The sequence below is a fragment of the Barbus barbus genome (genome assembly GCF_936440315.1).
Source record: "Barbus barbus genome assembly, chromosome: 19".
In the NCBI taxonomy this organism is placed as follows: domain Eukaryota; kingdom Metazoa; phylum Chordata; class Actinopteri; order Cypriniformes; family Cyprinidae; genus Barbus; species Barbus barbus.
In genome coordinates, this window is record NC_136747.1 from 17,481,072 (window position 1) to 17,498,307 (window position 17,236).

The 17,236-nt window shown below is 35.7% G+C and overlaps 1 protein-coding gene across 1 annotated transcript in view; it reads right to left on the reverse strand.

Moving 5' to 3' along the window:
• LOC306885654 (CUB and sushi domain-containing protein 3-like) overlaps positions 1-17,236 on the reverse strand; it is a 405,244-nt gene that overhangs the window by 205,882 nt on the left and 182,126 nt on the right. The window contains exon 6 of the mRNA XM_079442324.1: positions 906-1,018. Within this exon, the coding sequence (XP_079298450.1) occupies positions 906-1,018 (113 nt within the window). The remainder of the gene's footprint in view (positions 1-905; positions 1,019-17,236) is intronic.

Sequence of the window (17,236 nt, forward strand, 5' to 3'; positions counted from 1 at the left end):
AGTTAACTTTTTTATTCCCGTCGCAGAAAGTAGCTTTCATACAAAAATCATATATCCATGCAAATGAGGTTTGTTTTTACTGAAGGCTCAGAAAATAATCCAAATGACCCAGTGAAGACATATATGAATTTCCATATAAAACAACATTATGCAACACTTCTGTAAGATAATAGCATATATATGTAAGGGTTGGCAAACAATTTCATATTTCACTCCAGACCTCTACAGAACAGCTTCCAGTGAATGTTTGTATAGACACTGTTTATGGTAAATGTGTGTAAGTAGTTCACAAACACAGTACGCAGCCAAGCACATGAGGAAAATTATGGCTATGGATGACCTGTCAAAACATAAAACTTAAAAGCGGCTTGCTTTTCGCCGTTCTTTCTTTCAACCCCCACCATTTTATTACATTTGAGCTTTCTTTTTTATGAGAGAAGCAAAAAGATAGCTACTTCCAAAAAAGATGACAACATGATTTGTTGTTGAAATATGAGTTAGTTTGGAGAAACGACACAAAACAAAACAAATTAACCAAAAAAGGAAAGAGGCATTCAAGCATTGGCAACAAAAACAACACTTTTCTGACTCTGAATGTTGAAAGTTATTGCAAAAAGAGCCATGTGAGCTGAAGTCAATGACAATCAACACAGTTTTGAATTATCTTTCTCATGCTTGCATTAAATAGACATCTGTAACAAAATGATATCAAAATGTGTTTAACATAAAACTCCAATACTCTTTTTTTGCACCTTTTATGCAACAAAAATCATCAAATCAAAGATAATTAATTGTGTAATTAATTATCCAGAGAGGACAACCAAATAGACTTTCACTACAGTGTTCACAAGAGCAATACTAGCCATGGAAACCATGCATTTGCAATGACAAAGCGAGCAGTTTACCTTGATAATGGGCGCTGAAGCCTTTGTATCGATGGTTGCTGTCAGTAACAAAGTGTAACCTCAGCCAGTTCTTGTTGCTAACAATAGGAGATGGGACATTCATTCCGGATAGCCTGTAAAACATGAAGGAAAGCTCTTTACATTTGTTACGGAAAGTCACCCATTAACAGCGACAACAAAAAACATTTATAATAACATGGCATCTGTCTGGAGGGGCTGTAAAACTCACGTTTTGTAGATATACAATGATAGATAGCACTGTCAAAATAAGTTTAAATGATCTGTCTGTTTAGGCCGTGAAAATAGATGTTTGGATAGTCAGTATTTTATCTTGTGAAGTATAAAACTTTCTGAGAGTTCATAATATACTACCAAGGTCACTGATCTAATACTCTGACATTTTGAGGCATGGCACTTGGGACATTCAAAAGGGTACAAGGACTTTAACACTTAGGCCACCATTACTCATGAAGTGCAAGCCGGGCCAGATATGGTCAGCACACTCCCTGGACACTTTTTAGGGGCGGTGCACACAAACTGAACATTTTGACAAGTAAAAAAAATCATTGTGTGTGCACGCGCAGTGTGTCGTGAATCAGCGTGGTGCTGCAACAGAGGACAGAGGTCATTGTAACCCCAACCCTCCACCCATCAAAATGCTCCATCTTCATCCTACATCTGTCTCACTTTATTGATGACTAACTGGAGATGTCATTAAAGGACATGGCCACATGAATCACACTTTAATGGCCTTCACAGGCTGGAGCGGAGCCATATCATTACTGTTATCTTTTTGTCTCTCTCTCTTTCACTCCCACACACACACACACACACACACACACAGGCTCTGTACAGTATGTACATCTACTGTGTACGTTTTCTTGTCCACATACAAAGTCAAACAACTGTGGCGTACATACATGAGTCAGCACATAACTTACCAGTGCTATTTTGTTCCTGAATGAATCCATGTTTTGAACGAATCGGCTGAGATAATGATTTGGACAATTCACTCAAAGATTTCGCCACCTACCTGTGCAATGATGTAACTTGAAAAAAGGATTTTTTTTTAAACTATAATTTATTCCGTATTTGAATTAATCAGATGTTGTTTACTAAATAAAAACAATAATAGGTAACACTTTATTGTAAGGTGTTCTTGTTACACGTTACATGTACTTACTATTATAATAACAATTAAGTATGCAAGTAACCCTAAGCCAAACCCTAACCCTAACTATATAGTAAGTACATGTAGTTTAAATTACACTGTACTTAAATGCATAATTGCACTGTAACAAGGACACCTTAAAATAAAGTGTAACCCCATAATAAAAATTATTAATGTAAAGATAATGAGATTATCAGCAGTAAGCAGTAATCTTTATTGCTTAACATTTCACATTTAATTAAATAATATATTTAAAATAATATATCTTCATTACAACAGTTCATCACAGCATTTTTATAGCAAAGTTACTTACTATGTTCTAAAATATATGGAAGGCATTTTTTAGCATCGCATCGTTTTTCTTTACATATATTTTACAAAATGCCAGGGTGCCATTACATTCATTTCCAAATTACTACATGTCCCAGAAGAGCCCTACAAGATAGCAGAAGGAATTGAATTCACCCCATTGACTTAAATGTTTAGATTCAGTTCAGCAAAAACACTGATTCATTTCAGATTGATTTTGTGCCTGTTTCTGCAAGTTAAACTATTATGCCAAGCAGGCGAGAGTAATTCTTTCAAACGTCAACTCAACAGATTCCTTGAGAAAGAAAGAAACACCGAACACAGCACCATTTAAAAATACAGATAATAGAAAGACAGCTAAACGATATCTTGACATGCATTACAAATCATAATAGTGTAGCCTAATATAGCCTATATTTCATATTACAAAAAAAGGTGACCTGTGCCCTAGAAATACAATATTTGAACCAATTCAAAATCTTACAATTTGTAGTATAGTCACACACATCTGTTGCTTGGTTTGATGTAGTATTTCACACAGCTCCATAGCCTCCCAAAGGGGCAACTGATTTTCTGACATTTGAATAACGTGTCCTTGAAATATGTATTCATGAGTTGTATGAAACTTGCATGAATATGTTTGTCACATTCTTGTCATGCAGTAGCACAATCACAAAACAACAGCACTTGCACACATAACCCATTCCATGTTCATGACTTTACATGTCTCAGTGAGTTTAAATTTAAATCTGAAATGGAGTCCCATAAATTAAACATATGCTCCTATAAAGATCATAAATTAATTATGAGTCAAAAGTGATTTTTTTCATCTTCATTTTTATGGGTATAATCTACTTTAGGAAATGAAGTATGGCAAATGCCCCTTAAATTTAAAGGCATAGCATTAAAAGCTTTAGTTTTATCCCTTTTGCTGCCAATAACCTTTGCTTACAAAGCAGCCCATGCCAAAATAGACTTCATACTCATCTTGTTGGTTAAAATACAGCATGTGTGCTAAGGCTTTATGGACAGACACATGTTGTATTTCTTTTATTCTATCTATGCATAACCAGTACTACAGAACAGACTCTACAGGCCCACCCAATCATAAACTCCGCTTCATCAAAATAAGTCTTAATATGGCCTCTTTAATTTAGCGGGTTTATTTTGTTGTTGCTCAGAGTCTCAGCTTTCAAGTTATGTCTTTTTTTTCTCCAAAATCAATAAATTAAATGTCTTTTTTCGCTCATTAATGAGGTGAGACAAATCTGTGTAGCTGCCTCAGGTCAAACAGATGCACAGAATGTGAGTGAATCAATCGTATCTTCTGCTTTACTACTAACTGCAGCATGAAAAAAACATTAAATTACACCAGAGTATGTTGAGAGACACAACTGAAATGTATAATAATGTATCATAAGTGTATGAACCTGACATTATATTTACCCATATTGTAAATAATGGTGTAAATGTATTGTTAAATACATGCACTATATTACAAATTCATTACTTTCCATTTTTTATTCTGTGCATAAAATGCAAAATGTGTTTCAGCATCAAAATTGAATTACTTAAATGTATGAATTTGACATTACATTTACCCATAATGTTAAAAATGGCAAACAGGCTATATATATATAGAAAAGCTAGTTCATGCTTTCATGACCTCTAGACTGGACTATTGTAATTAACCACTAGGTGGTTGTCCTGCATCTTCAATAAACAAGCTACAGGTAGTCCAAAATGCAGCTGAGTTGACAAGGTCAAGAAAATATGATCATATTACCCCAATTTTACATTCTCTGCACTGGCTACCTATTAGGTTCCATATAAGTTACAAAATATTACTACTTACTTTTAAGGTCCTAAATGGTTTATCTCCTGCGTACCTAACTAGTCTTCTATCACGCTACAATCCATCTTGCTCCCTAAGGTCGCAAAACTCTGGATTCTTGGTAATTCCTAGGATAGCAAGTCCACTAATGAAGGTAGAGCTTTTCAGATTTGGCTCCCAAACTCTGGAATAGCCTTCCTGATAACATTCGGGGTTCAGACAAACTCTCTCTGTTTAAATCTAGATTAAAGACACATCTCTTTAGCCAAGCATTCACATAATGTATCTCATAACCTTGTACTTCAGTTACATCTGATCAAATGCACATTTTCATTATTTTGCTTGGGTTGAGCACATAATTTTTTGCTTAGTTGGAACAGCAGCTATGCTATTTTTTTCTCTATTACCTTCTCTGTTTCTGTGTAACTAGGAAATACACAAGCTTCATTCTGGATTCAGCCCTTACAAAGACCTGAGATGACTGAACACCTGAGAAGAGATTATGCCAAACCCCCAGGAGACCTCAGATAACGGCAACCCTCAGACAACATACAAAACTACCAAATTTTGCATTACATAACATTATCTAACTCCTTGACTTTTACCGTCATTTCTGCCATATGGACATCAACTTCACCACTGATAAGCTATTACTAAATATAGTGTAATGTAGAAACTTTAATTTTCTGTAAAGCTGCTTTTCAACTATTTTCATCATGAAAGGTGCTAAATAAACTTGAATTGAACTGAATGTAGTAGACTAGTAGTCAACATTTGAAGTGGATCAAAAAAGTTCATCAAAGTTGTCCTAAGACAAGAACGCATTTTAGGTTTTAGGACAACTTTGATAAAAGGTTTTGATCCACTTCAAATGTTGACTACTATATGTTGATTACTTTCTCGGTCCCACTTTATATTAGGTGGCCTTAACTACTATGTACTTACATATAAATTAATCATTTGGTACGATGCACTTATTGTGTACATACATGTTCTTACATTGTACTTATATTTTTAAAAATGCCTATATGTAGTTACATCTGTAACTAATTTCTGTAATTACATTTATAATTACACTTTTAACCCATCCCTTACACCTTAACCCACCCTTAAACCTACCCATACCACCAAACCTGTCCCTAACCTTACCCGTATCCCACCTCAATAGCAGCAATAGTGTGTTGCAATACAATATGAGCACAATAAGTACATTGTACTTATTTTTTTTTTTAAGTACATAGTAGTTAAGGCCACCTAATATAAAGTGTGACCACTTTCTCTAAAAGTACAATCTTTATTATTGTTTTTTTAATCAGTGCATAAAATGCATAATGTGTTTCAGCATTAAAATGACTCAAAATGATGGAGAAGGTCACAAAAAAACTTGTGTATTCTTGTAATGCAGACAGTGCAAATGAGAAAAAACAGCCCACCAATGCCCTTGCAGGTGGGCCCTCCATTGCTACATTGAAAGTACTGAAACCTCAGCTAAAATGTCAGCTAAAATCTATAGGTGCCATGGGACAAAATGCAACCCCCTCAGATATGTCTTTAGATGACTAAGGAACACACCCAAATGTAGGGTTTCGGTAATGCCCTTGTTGTATATCAGCTCACTTCTGAACAGAAACACAGCTTTGTTCTTTAACTGTAAAGTAAATTTCAGTGCACCGGTGAACTTGCTTTAGCTTATTGATGTGATTGTCTCGCTGCGAGTCACCCTTCTGAATAGCACATGTTTCCACATTTGTAATTGCCTGACAGTTTAATTAAATAAGTGTGAATTTTGCAGTAACATAATTTCTCAGGAGCTGGAGAGGCTGGCAGTGTTTGAAACCAACCACAACACCAGAACTCAGATTCCTTCACACCGCCAATATCTACCCCTGAATAAATCACCATGCAAGCCAATAAACCCTTTCACAAGGATAAATGTAATTTAATCAACATAGCTCATTCCAAGGTGTCTACTCTCTCTCTGAGTGTGTGAATGTGTGTGCCGATGTTTGTTGGAAGGCAAGGTCAGGAAAAGGAAGGGGAGGTTATCAAACACATGGATGAGCAAAGAGTGGTATATGAGCAAATCCTACCATGTCAGTGCAGTTAATCCACATGGGATGTAGAAACGGTTTATAAATAGGACAAGCTGATATGGTGCTGCAAGGAAACTAATATTGCTCAAAATGTGTGCATATGTCATTCTGTATTTTGGACCAAACTGCAACTATTGCTAGGTATAGAAACAATAGTATATATAAAATCATATAAAGTAACAGTGAATTCCAATAATCCCTGTTTTTTTTTTAATCGTAATACTTTTTAAAGTAAGAATCGCCAGACACTCTGCCAAGGCCAGCACAATGCAAGAGAAAAATGAATGAGTAAAGCAGAATGGAAGAGAAATGGAGGAGGACCAGAGGAGAGAATTTGAGATGTGTAGGAGTGGACAATAGGTACCAAAAGTAACAGAAAAAGTCAGGAAAAGAGCAAAATAAAGATTTAATAAGAGTAGAAAGAAGTAGAAGAACTTTCTGTATCTATGCATTCAGAAAGGTCCTCAATGTTTATGAGATAACTATGACTCAATGTACTAGACAGTGACAACAAGTTAATAATTGTCTATGATTTAGCTGAGTGATGCAAAATTTTTGCTTTCAGTGTGGACAGAAATATTATTTGTTTTACTAGGAAATGACATTTCAAATACTAAAATAAATCATCTCAATACCTCAGATATCCAGCAAGGAAAGGTACTTCAGATAAACACTAAATCAAACAAAATTACACCTCAACCTGTGCCACAAATCGGACAAGATTATATAGCAGCTTTAATGTAGTGTGGGTGTGTGAGATTTCAGATGCTGGTCTATGCATGTGAATGATGTGAATGACCCAGTGAAATCAATAAATGCAGCAAAAGACACTATAGAGCATGCTCAGACACCAGACATTGAAATGTAGCTTCAAAATGCATCGACTTCTCTAAAAAAAACTTCAAAAAGGGGGATTGAGACAAAAGGGAGAGAGCCTTCTCACGAGGCAAGGAAAAATAAGAGCGTATCATCATTGACCATAATGGACTTGGCAAGCTTTTAAGCTTTTGCCATGTGAGTCACATCCCTTTCTCAGATCAATAGCTCTCAGTGGTTATGTGCAAAATTAGGAGAGATTAATTATTAGCAAATGACAGCCGTTAGCATGTTCCTTAATCAGGGAATCTGTCTTAATTGCTTAGCCACTAATTAAGACAGGTGGTAGCATTAATATAGAGACCCTCTTCTTTTTGGTGGCACACAGATTCACAAGCATAAAATGTATTGCAGTTTACACAAATACGGTACAACTCTTTTAAACATAATAATCAGAAATGTTTCTTGAGCAGCAAATCAGCATATTAGAATGATTTCTGAAGGATCATGTGACACTGAAGACTGGAGTAAAGGATGCAAAAAATTTTGCTTTCCCATCACAGGAATAAATTCTTTTTAAAAATGTATTAATATAGGGACAAATAGAAAACAGACATTTAAATTGTAATAATATTTCACAATATTAAACTGTTTTACTTTTTTTGGTCAAATAAATGCAGCCTTGGGGAGCATAAAAGACATCTTTAAAGGGGTGGTTGTTTCCGATTTCACTTTTTTCATTTTAAATAGTGTGTAATGTTGCTGTTGGTGCATGAACAGTATCTGCAAAGTTGCTGCGCTGAAAGTTCAACGTAAGCGGAGATATCGTCTTTTGAAAAGTTTAATGCCTACAAAAACGACTCAAATGGGACTACAACGAGATACTTCCCGGGTTTCATACGTAACGAACCCATAAATTTACATCAACCCTCCCTCCGGAACATGCAAAAAAGGGGGCAAGGCCATGTTCTGCGGCTTTGTCGAAGAGGAAGAGTTATAGTGGAGAGCTGTATCCATGCCGTCGAAAGAGTTATTTTCACCCAGCTGTCAGGTCTTCTGTGTTCGGGCTTCCTACGGACGCTGTAGTTCGTCAACAATGGTTAAAATTTATGTTTGATTATGTTCCTGACAATTACAATTGTAACTTAGCTCTCTGTGCTGCGCATTTAACGGAAGACAGCTTCCAGAATCTACACGAGTTCAATGCCGGATTCAACCAGAAACTATTACTAAAACATGGAGCAGTTCCAACTTTAAAACGAGAGGCAGCAGTTGTTGGGCCACAACCTGTAAGTAAGATTTAATCATTTTAAATGTATTTGCATGTATAATTTCAGACGTAATGTTTTAGTTTTATCAAGGACGTAAACAAATGCCAACGCTGGCTTTAGTAGCCAGTTAGTTATGCTATTTCGTGTGTCTATGACAAACGCGTACAAACATTTTGGACCCGAATTTGTAATTATGTACTAATTTTGTAAATGTATTTTCCATGTACACTTTGACGTAATTTTTCATGTAATTACTCAGTCATGTATTCAGTTATATTAAATGTTTAATCAGGAGAAAACCGTCTCTCCAAAGCTAACAAACAGCAGTAGCATTTTTAAGTAACAGCGTATCGAAATTCTTTGAGAGAATAATAATACAAAAAAAATGTACCATTCAGAAACATTTTGTAAGAGCCATGTTTGCAGAGGTTCTGCTTGACTCTCTTCATTCCCGCTTTCTGGGTCTGATTCTGGCTCAAACTGATATGGCAATATTGACACCATTTTTTACATTTGACCGGAGCACATGGAACTGTCGCCCGTAAAGGTAATGGGCGTGAAGTTTCCGTACAATGTGCAGTACGCAGTTTAGCCAATCACAACACACCGGCCCAACTAACCAATCTGAGCCCATTGCCTGTTTCTGAGGGAGTGGTTTCATAGAATCAGGAAGTCAACCGGTCGTTCAAATGACAGAGGAGAAAGCGGCTTACAATAAAGGTGAAATTTATGAAAAATAAGGCTTTTTTTAACAAACGAAACATGAAGACATGTTATATTGCACCCCATAAACACAATCAAGCATAGAAAAAAGGCAGTAAACCACCCCTTTAAAAAAAAACAAAAAAAACAACAACTTTGAAATGCCAGACTTTTGAACGGTAGTATATAAAAATGTATTCATAATAAATCTCACTTTACTGTTTAGAAGACTTTTTATAAATAGCACACCAATCGTTACTGTCACACACAGAAATGAACACACACTCTTTCTGAAACTTCATCAACATCCTGTATACCTGGGCTTCCATGGTGAGAGAGGGGGGTAAGACATGGAAAGAGAAAAAGAGAGAAGAGCATGCCAGAGCAATGGAGAGAGGGAGCGAGATGAAAGCAGGCTCTACAGCATGGGTCTCACACTGCAGGTCGCCTCATCAATCACGGGCCGCCGTAGCCCAGACGAATGAGAGGCCGCTGGGAAGCCGCTTGCGTCTCTCCATCAAACTGATGTTTTGAAAGTAAGTAATCAGTGTTCTCCACGGGCACTCCTTCTGTGGCAGAGCACCCCTCCTTCCCTACACTCCTCCAGTCCTCCCTCCCTCCTCCCATTCATGATGCACTCTCCCATTGTTCTCTGCTACATGGAGTCAAGGCCTCTCCACCCCCATGGCATTGTGGGAGCCATACTTTATCCATCTCAGCACAGTGGGAAGGACCCAACACTATCCAAACTGCAAGGTGCTTTTTGTGAACAATCATGCTCAACAGACGGGGGGGAAATGATTTACACAGATGATGTACACAGAAAAAAAAAAAGTGGTTGCCATGTTCATTATTTCTGTGGTTGACTTACTGGACCACTCTGGGACACACACACACAAAACTATATATATATATATATATATATATATATAGCTATTTTTCTTTTTGTTGTGTGCTACAGTAGTAAATTGAAAAACACAGGAAAAATTGTATTATTTAAAAAACAAAAACAAATGACTAATAAAAATGTGTGTGTGTGTGTGTGTGTATACATACAGATGTAGCCTTTAGGAATGCATATTTTTTTCCCACGGCATGCCACAGGTTGTCGCTTGGAATGCCGCTGAATCCTGTGAGCACATTTTTTTTACAGTGGAGATCAAAATTAGAGAACAATTTACAATTTCGTAAATTTCATGGTCACTGCTTGGTCTTATTTGAAGTTATCCTATAACAAGAGTAGAAGCTTTTTTTAAGCATATTTCATAAATTCTGAAGAACAGCATAAAAAAATAAAATAAAATATAAAAAAAAGAACTTAAAATTAGAGAACACTTACATTCAAGTTATTTGTGTTAATCTGGCACCTGGTGCTAAATTCCTTAATTATATGACAAACCCTATTTAACTGGCAGCATTCCTCTAATTTTCACTGCAGTTGCAAGATGGTGGGCCACACTAAAGTGACTGAAACCCAGCAACAGTAGTTTGTCGAGATGAAGGCCAAAGGGATAACATTTTTAGCCGCCGCAAGAGAAGTTGGCCATTCTAAATCTGTGATTTATTGAATATTGCAGCTTTACAATGACACTAATTCATTGAAGTCCCCCAAAAAGGCTTGGTCATCCACGTAAGACCCTCAGTGGGGAATCGGTTCAGCACTGCAGCTGGAATTGCTTGCCAGTTCAGTGTTGAACAGTGTGAGGATCTGTTTTGGAGCATTTAAGAGAAGTCTGAAAACACACTCTGCAGTGACCAAGCCTCTCATCTGCAGAGAGAATCAAAAGGCTAGGCTCACCTTTGCTGAGGAACACATTGTGTGGACAGGGGAGAACTGGTCCAAAGTTCACTTTAGTAAGGAAATCAAGTTGAATTTATTTGGGTCTGATGGGAAACATTTTGTTTGGCGTCAAACTGAGGAAGGACTGAACCCCAAGTGCATAAAGAAGTCAGTAAAAGGTTTAGGAGGAAGTGTAATGGTTTGAGTGATGTTTTCTGCAGCAGGAGTTGGGCCTCTTATACAGATAAATGGCAGGGTGACTGCATATGTTTATCATATGTAAACCCACCACAGTTACCAAGCTATAAAGAAGAGTGGACCAAGATCACACAAGAGCAGTGTGAGAGACTAGTCCTGTGGCAGCAGATGCAAGCAGATCAAAGTAGAAGTAGAATTCAAAGCAGAAGTAATGCAAAGCAAGAGCCCCTACACCTCTATTCAAACTACTTTTGTGAAAATAACATACCAAAATATAGGTGAAATAATGTTCCATCGACATTCAGTAACACACACACACACACACCAATTCTGATTGTACTTATTAATATATGTATATAAAAGAATAAGTGATAATACAATATTTTAGGACAGTGGCAAAGATAGGTAAATGTCAAAAAGATATAAAGTAGATAAAGTATAAACACATATAAATACATTTAGACCACTTAATGATTGCTATCGGGATGTGAAGAGACTTTCACCCAGCACAACATAAAATGTTTCTGAAGACAATCACTTTTTTTTGTACTCTTAGTTTTTTTTTGTACTTAGTTTTGTTAAAAACTAACCTAAAATAAATAAATGAACAAAAAATAGCTGTATGCCATATTAAACTTTTATTGTTTTGATACTTGAAAACCTCTTTTCAGGTTTAGACCATATATGTAGTGATTTCACATGCTGTGTGGATGCTACATGCTCTGTCAATGCTGCTGTCTCAGTACAGTGGCAATAATTAAGTTACTTGGAAGGATTCTCTGTGAGTGACTCTGTGGAGCTTATGTAAATCAGAGACCACCACATTGAGACATCTTGCACGCTGGTCACATTTCCACATGAATATCTTGTTTGGCCCGCGACCAGAACCTCCATTTTGAGGATCAGATTGGGAGGGAGGGAGGAAGGAAGGCGGCGTGGCACACCGGAGAATAAATGAATCTCACACGCCAGCTAATGACCTCGCAATGCTTTTACTCAGGAGCATATTTCACCGCTGGCTTGGGATCCAACACCCCCAAAAGCCATTTCAATAAAGCCTGTATTTACAGTGAACAATGCGTGATGGCAAATGTCATTTGAGTTCGGCAGGCTGATTCCTCTTCTAGCACATGATTCACAGAGGTCTTTGTACTTGTTTTGTGCATATGCGTTATTTTGGGTATGAAGCTTGACTTCTGAGAGCACAAAGCAATGCTGTGATACCGGAGTGAATGTGATTATGTGCACCCAGACTGAAATGACGGTTTAGTGTCTTTAATCACAGAAAAGAGCTTTTTTTATTGAAATGGGAATTTGGACTTTCAGCCGCTCAGCGTGATGAAATGTGTCTGGGTAAAATGATCCCTAATAAATCCTATGTACCATAACCCTAAATCGATTTTGTTGCTTTTATTAAGCATCAATCACTCAATCAAATAATCAATCACAGTCAGGCGTCAATTAGTTTGTCATTAGCTTTGTAGACATATTGGATTCATATATTAGAAAAAAAACACACAGTATTTTGGGAAGGTGACAGTAATAAATCCGATCATAAGTGCCATTCGTTTGTCATATAAGAGGGCTAATTCCCCAAAGAGGAACGGATTGTAATGGATTACACAGCTCTCTCTCTCTCTCTCTCTCTCAGTTCTTCATATTTCCCAAAGGTTTCTCAGCTAGAGGGCTTCTCTAATCATGCAGCATGACAGAATGTATGACTTAGTATTATAACTCTATGAATAATAAACAAAACTCCGCACCGTAGCCCAGGCAATGGACACACACTACCAGCTCAGCACCTCATGTGTTTAGGTAACATGATTACAATGGTACCAGAATTATTTGAATACTTAAGTGACTCTTAAAAAGACATTAAATGTGCATTAGAAGCAAAATATCATACATTACATTTAGTTTTAATGTATATGGCGCAAACATATATTTTTTGAAATACTGATGTTATGAGAACGTATTATGAGCTAAAAAAACAAGACTGTTAATCTTGTTAGATCTATGGATATATCTGTGGACCAATGGACCAATACATAATTACAATTATGTGATTTTAGTGTCTGGATTTTAAACATATGTCTCTTGGAGACAAGCGAGGCTGTGCCTCTTCAAAATAAAACAAATATAATGAAAAATTAAACAAAAATTTCAAATGGAATGTAATCCACAATTTGGTTACACTTTATTTTGTGTCTGTAATACATTTAGAGGAGGAAGTGCCTCCATGTCATTGTGAATGGCTGAGTGTAATAGTTCCCACATATAATGTTTGTAACTCCACAAATTGGCTTGAATGTGTCAGTCTGGTAAAAATTAATAGAATAATTAAAAGTAACAAGTCAGAATTACTTAATACACAGAATGATCTATGAGAAAGCTGGTTTTTAGCGAGCACTTTAATTTAAGTTAAATTAAAGATCCATCTGTGTGTCTGCAACCTCCACTGCACTTACGGTGTTTACAGAGGATTTGTTGACTAATGATCTGATAAGAAGGTGACTATTAATAATAACAGCTGAATAACAGTATGCTATGCAAATAAATTCAGATACATTCAATTATTCTTGTCACTGTACAGCTTGAAGCAATGTAAAAATGCATATAAACTTGATGAACTTTAATGTGATAAGACTTTTATGTGACTTTTCTAAAACAGGTTTTATATGTGGTGTACACAGACAAATACGGGGGTTAAATGTGGTAATATAAACAAAAAATTAAATTAAATTAAATTAAAATGCTCATATCATTCAAGTGCTTAGTTATTTGAACTCTGCAGCAATATTTGTAAAAACAAAACAAAAAAAACAACATAACGTTTTATGACCATAACACATTATGAGAAACATTCCATCTTTAATTGAAAGTGGACCGACATAACTCTGTCTTTGAAGCATAATAAAATATATAAGAATAAATAAATAATAAAATACTAATTAAATAAAATTATAAAATCTTCTGAAGTAAAAATATAAAATTACTGATGTTCTCAGTTATTTGCACTCATAGAAATATTTGTAAATTGGAACTGTTTTGTGAATATAAGCATACACTGTAAAAAAATAAAAAATAAAAAAAGTTAAGATAATTTGTTACCCCCGCTGACTTAAATTGTTTAGTTTATTCAACTAAAATATTCCAGTTGTCCCTCAAATTAACATTGAGTAACTTAAAATTTCAAGTTGACTAAACTAAACATTTTAAGTCAGCGGGGGTAACAAATTATTTTAAGTTGAAACAACTTTTTGGAATATATATATTTTTTTTTACAGTGTATGAGCAACATCCCATCCTGAAATAAAAGTGGACCAACTCAAATGTAACCAAGATCAGAGGGCCTAGAAAATCCACAGCACATAAGCCATCATCATGCTGCTTTTGACATCCTGTCTAGACACATCAAAATGCGATTTGCCAACCTCCTTTCACCCCTAATGAACAGCCCTAATGAATATTTTAGGAAGAGACAACCGGATAGAGTCTTAAGTGTGTCTGTAGTCACGTCTGTAGCGTTGCACTCTGGTGTTTTTGCTCTGTTCTCTGTCCCTACGCAGCAGCTGTGTTCTGTGTGGCGGCCCACCTGCTCATCTCCCTCATCCTTTCCACCGCGAACCTGTTCTGAATCCTAAAAAGCCCATCACTATCACAACACATTCAACTTTAATCACTTGGACTGTTCCATCCTCTGGTGTGGCTGTTTGTTTTTGCTGTTGTACAGGCTTCGGCGCGAGTCTTGATGTGTAGGGCGCTGAGAGGATTGTAAACAGGTTTACAGGATCTTGTAGGAACAGATCAATTCTCTACACTCTGTTGATCACAGTATCCAGAACTGTCACTCAGAAGTGTGTTGCGTTGAACTCCTTTACTGCAGGAGCGTCTTTTGTGCAGAGAAAGGAAAACGACGCAGTAATCAGGGGGAAAAAAATATGAAATCGTAAAAGGGAGACCAGTGTTTTTCAAACTTTTAGTCATATAGACCCTCACAACCGCATCAATACGGCTCAGGTACCCCTTCAGCAACAGCATTGACACCTTTAAAGTGGCCATTTTACTTAAAATGATTCCAAAAAAGAAAGAAAACTATCAATATTGTGTGTAAAGAACTGTTTCTTTTTCATTATTTGCAATCTTTTATGATTTAATTTAAGTATAATCGATGTGAAGTGATGAAATTTTACCTACAGTGAAATAAAGTGACATTAGTTTATGAAACATATACTGTAAAAAAGTCATTTACAGTAACAAAACAAAAACAACAACAGCAACAAAAAAACAGTAGCTGTTACGGTAAACAGTAACAGTAAATTTTGTATATTAAAATTGAATGAATGAATGAATGTGAGCTGTCATTTTTGAGAAGAGCGAATTGTGGTAATGCCAATTTATGATTTTTCACCATAAATTGTAAGATGAATTCCAAAAATTGAGTATTTGAAAGTATTTTAAAATGACATGGAATCTCCCATTAGATCTATTGCAGTTTTTCACCATATAAAGAAACTGTTAACTGGTTTTAAAGCGTAGCCTTTTTACAAGTCTTTTTCTGTTCAAATTATGATCATATTTTCTGCAACAAATTTCGACACTTACACATGACACAAAGCCCTGTTTTCTATATAAAGGGTTTGTGTTTTGTGGCAAGGCCACAGATGGGCATTTCTACATTATCTTTCCACAGCGTAGGTACATAATTGAAAAGCCTGGTCCCTTCATTGTCGGCCCTCTGAATCATAGTTTCACATTGAGATCTAGGACACCTTCCCTAACAATCAATAACAATAGAGCGCTGCCTCTTCATTCAGAAGGGCCTGTTGTTGGATAGATGACTGAGAGAGGTTTCTCTTTTGTTCGTCACCTTGCCTCGGCACGCTACAGATTTAAGAGATGAGGGCGCTGGTGGCAGCATCCGCTCATTTGTAACATTTTGTTCATCTTGAGCTGTCAGGCACCGCAACTCAGAGCAGGAGATGCTGCCGTCTCTCACTGGCAGATTGCAATGAGAGGTGCTTCTTCCAAAGTACCAGTCAAAAGTCTTGCAAATGCTTTTTATACATCACTGTTTTCTATTTTAAAAAGGTAATGTATTCCATTGTATTCCTAATTATTAATAAACCATACATACATACATAGCCGCTCAATAATTTGGGATCAGTAAGACTTTTAATGTTTTTTAAAGAAGTTTCTTCTGCTCATCAAGGTTGTATCTATTTGATCAAAACTACAGAAAAAAAATTATTTTGTGAAATATTATTGCAATTTAAAATAAAAGATTTCTATTTTAATATACTTTAAAATATAATTGACTCCTGTGATCAAAGCTGAATTTTCAGCATCATTACTCCAGTCTTCAGTGTCACATGATCCTTCAGAAATCATTCTAATATGCTGATTTATAATCAATTGTGCTGCTTCATATTTTTTTGGGACCTATGACATTTTTTTTTTTGATTTCTCTGATTAATAAAAAGTGAAAAAGAACAGCATTTATTTAAAAAATAAATGTTGTGTTACAATATACAATGCTATTAAAAAGTTTGGGGTCAGTACATTTTTTCATTCTTTCTTTAAAAAAAAAAAAAAAAGAAATTAATACTTTTATTCGGGAGGGATTTGTTAAATGAATAAAAAGTCATAGTAAATACTTACATTGTTAGAAAAGATTTCTATTTTGAACAAATGCTGCTCTTTTTAACTTTGTATTAATCAAAGAAAAAAGTATCACAAGTTAAAAAAAAAACAATATGAAGCAGCACAAGTTTCAACATTCATAATAAATCAGCATATTAGAATGATTTCTGAAGGATCATGTGACACCGAACACTGGAGTAATGATGCTGAAAATTCAGCGCTGCGTCACAGAAATAAATTCTATTTTAAAGTATATTCAAATAGGAAACCAATATTAGAAATTGAAAAAAGATTTCACAATATTTTCACAATACTGTTTTATCTGTATTTTTAATCGAATAAATACAGCCTTGATGAGCAGAAGAGACTCCTTTAAAAAAGATTAAAAATCTTACTGATCCCAAACTTTTGAGCGGCAGTGTACGTATGTTTCTATACATATATACACACATACATACGAGCATACATAATTAGACATATAATATGCATAAATTTTTTCAATATGTAAATTCTG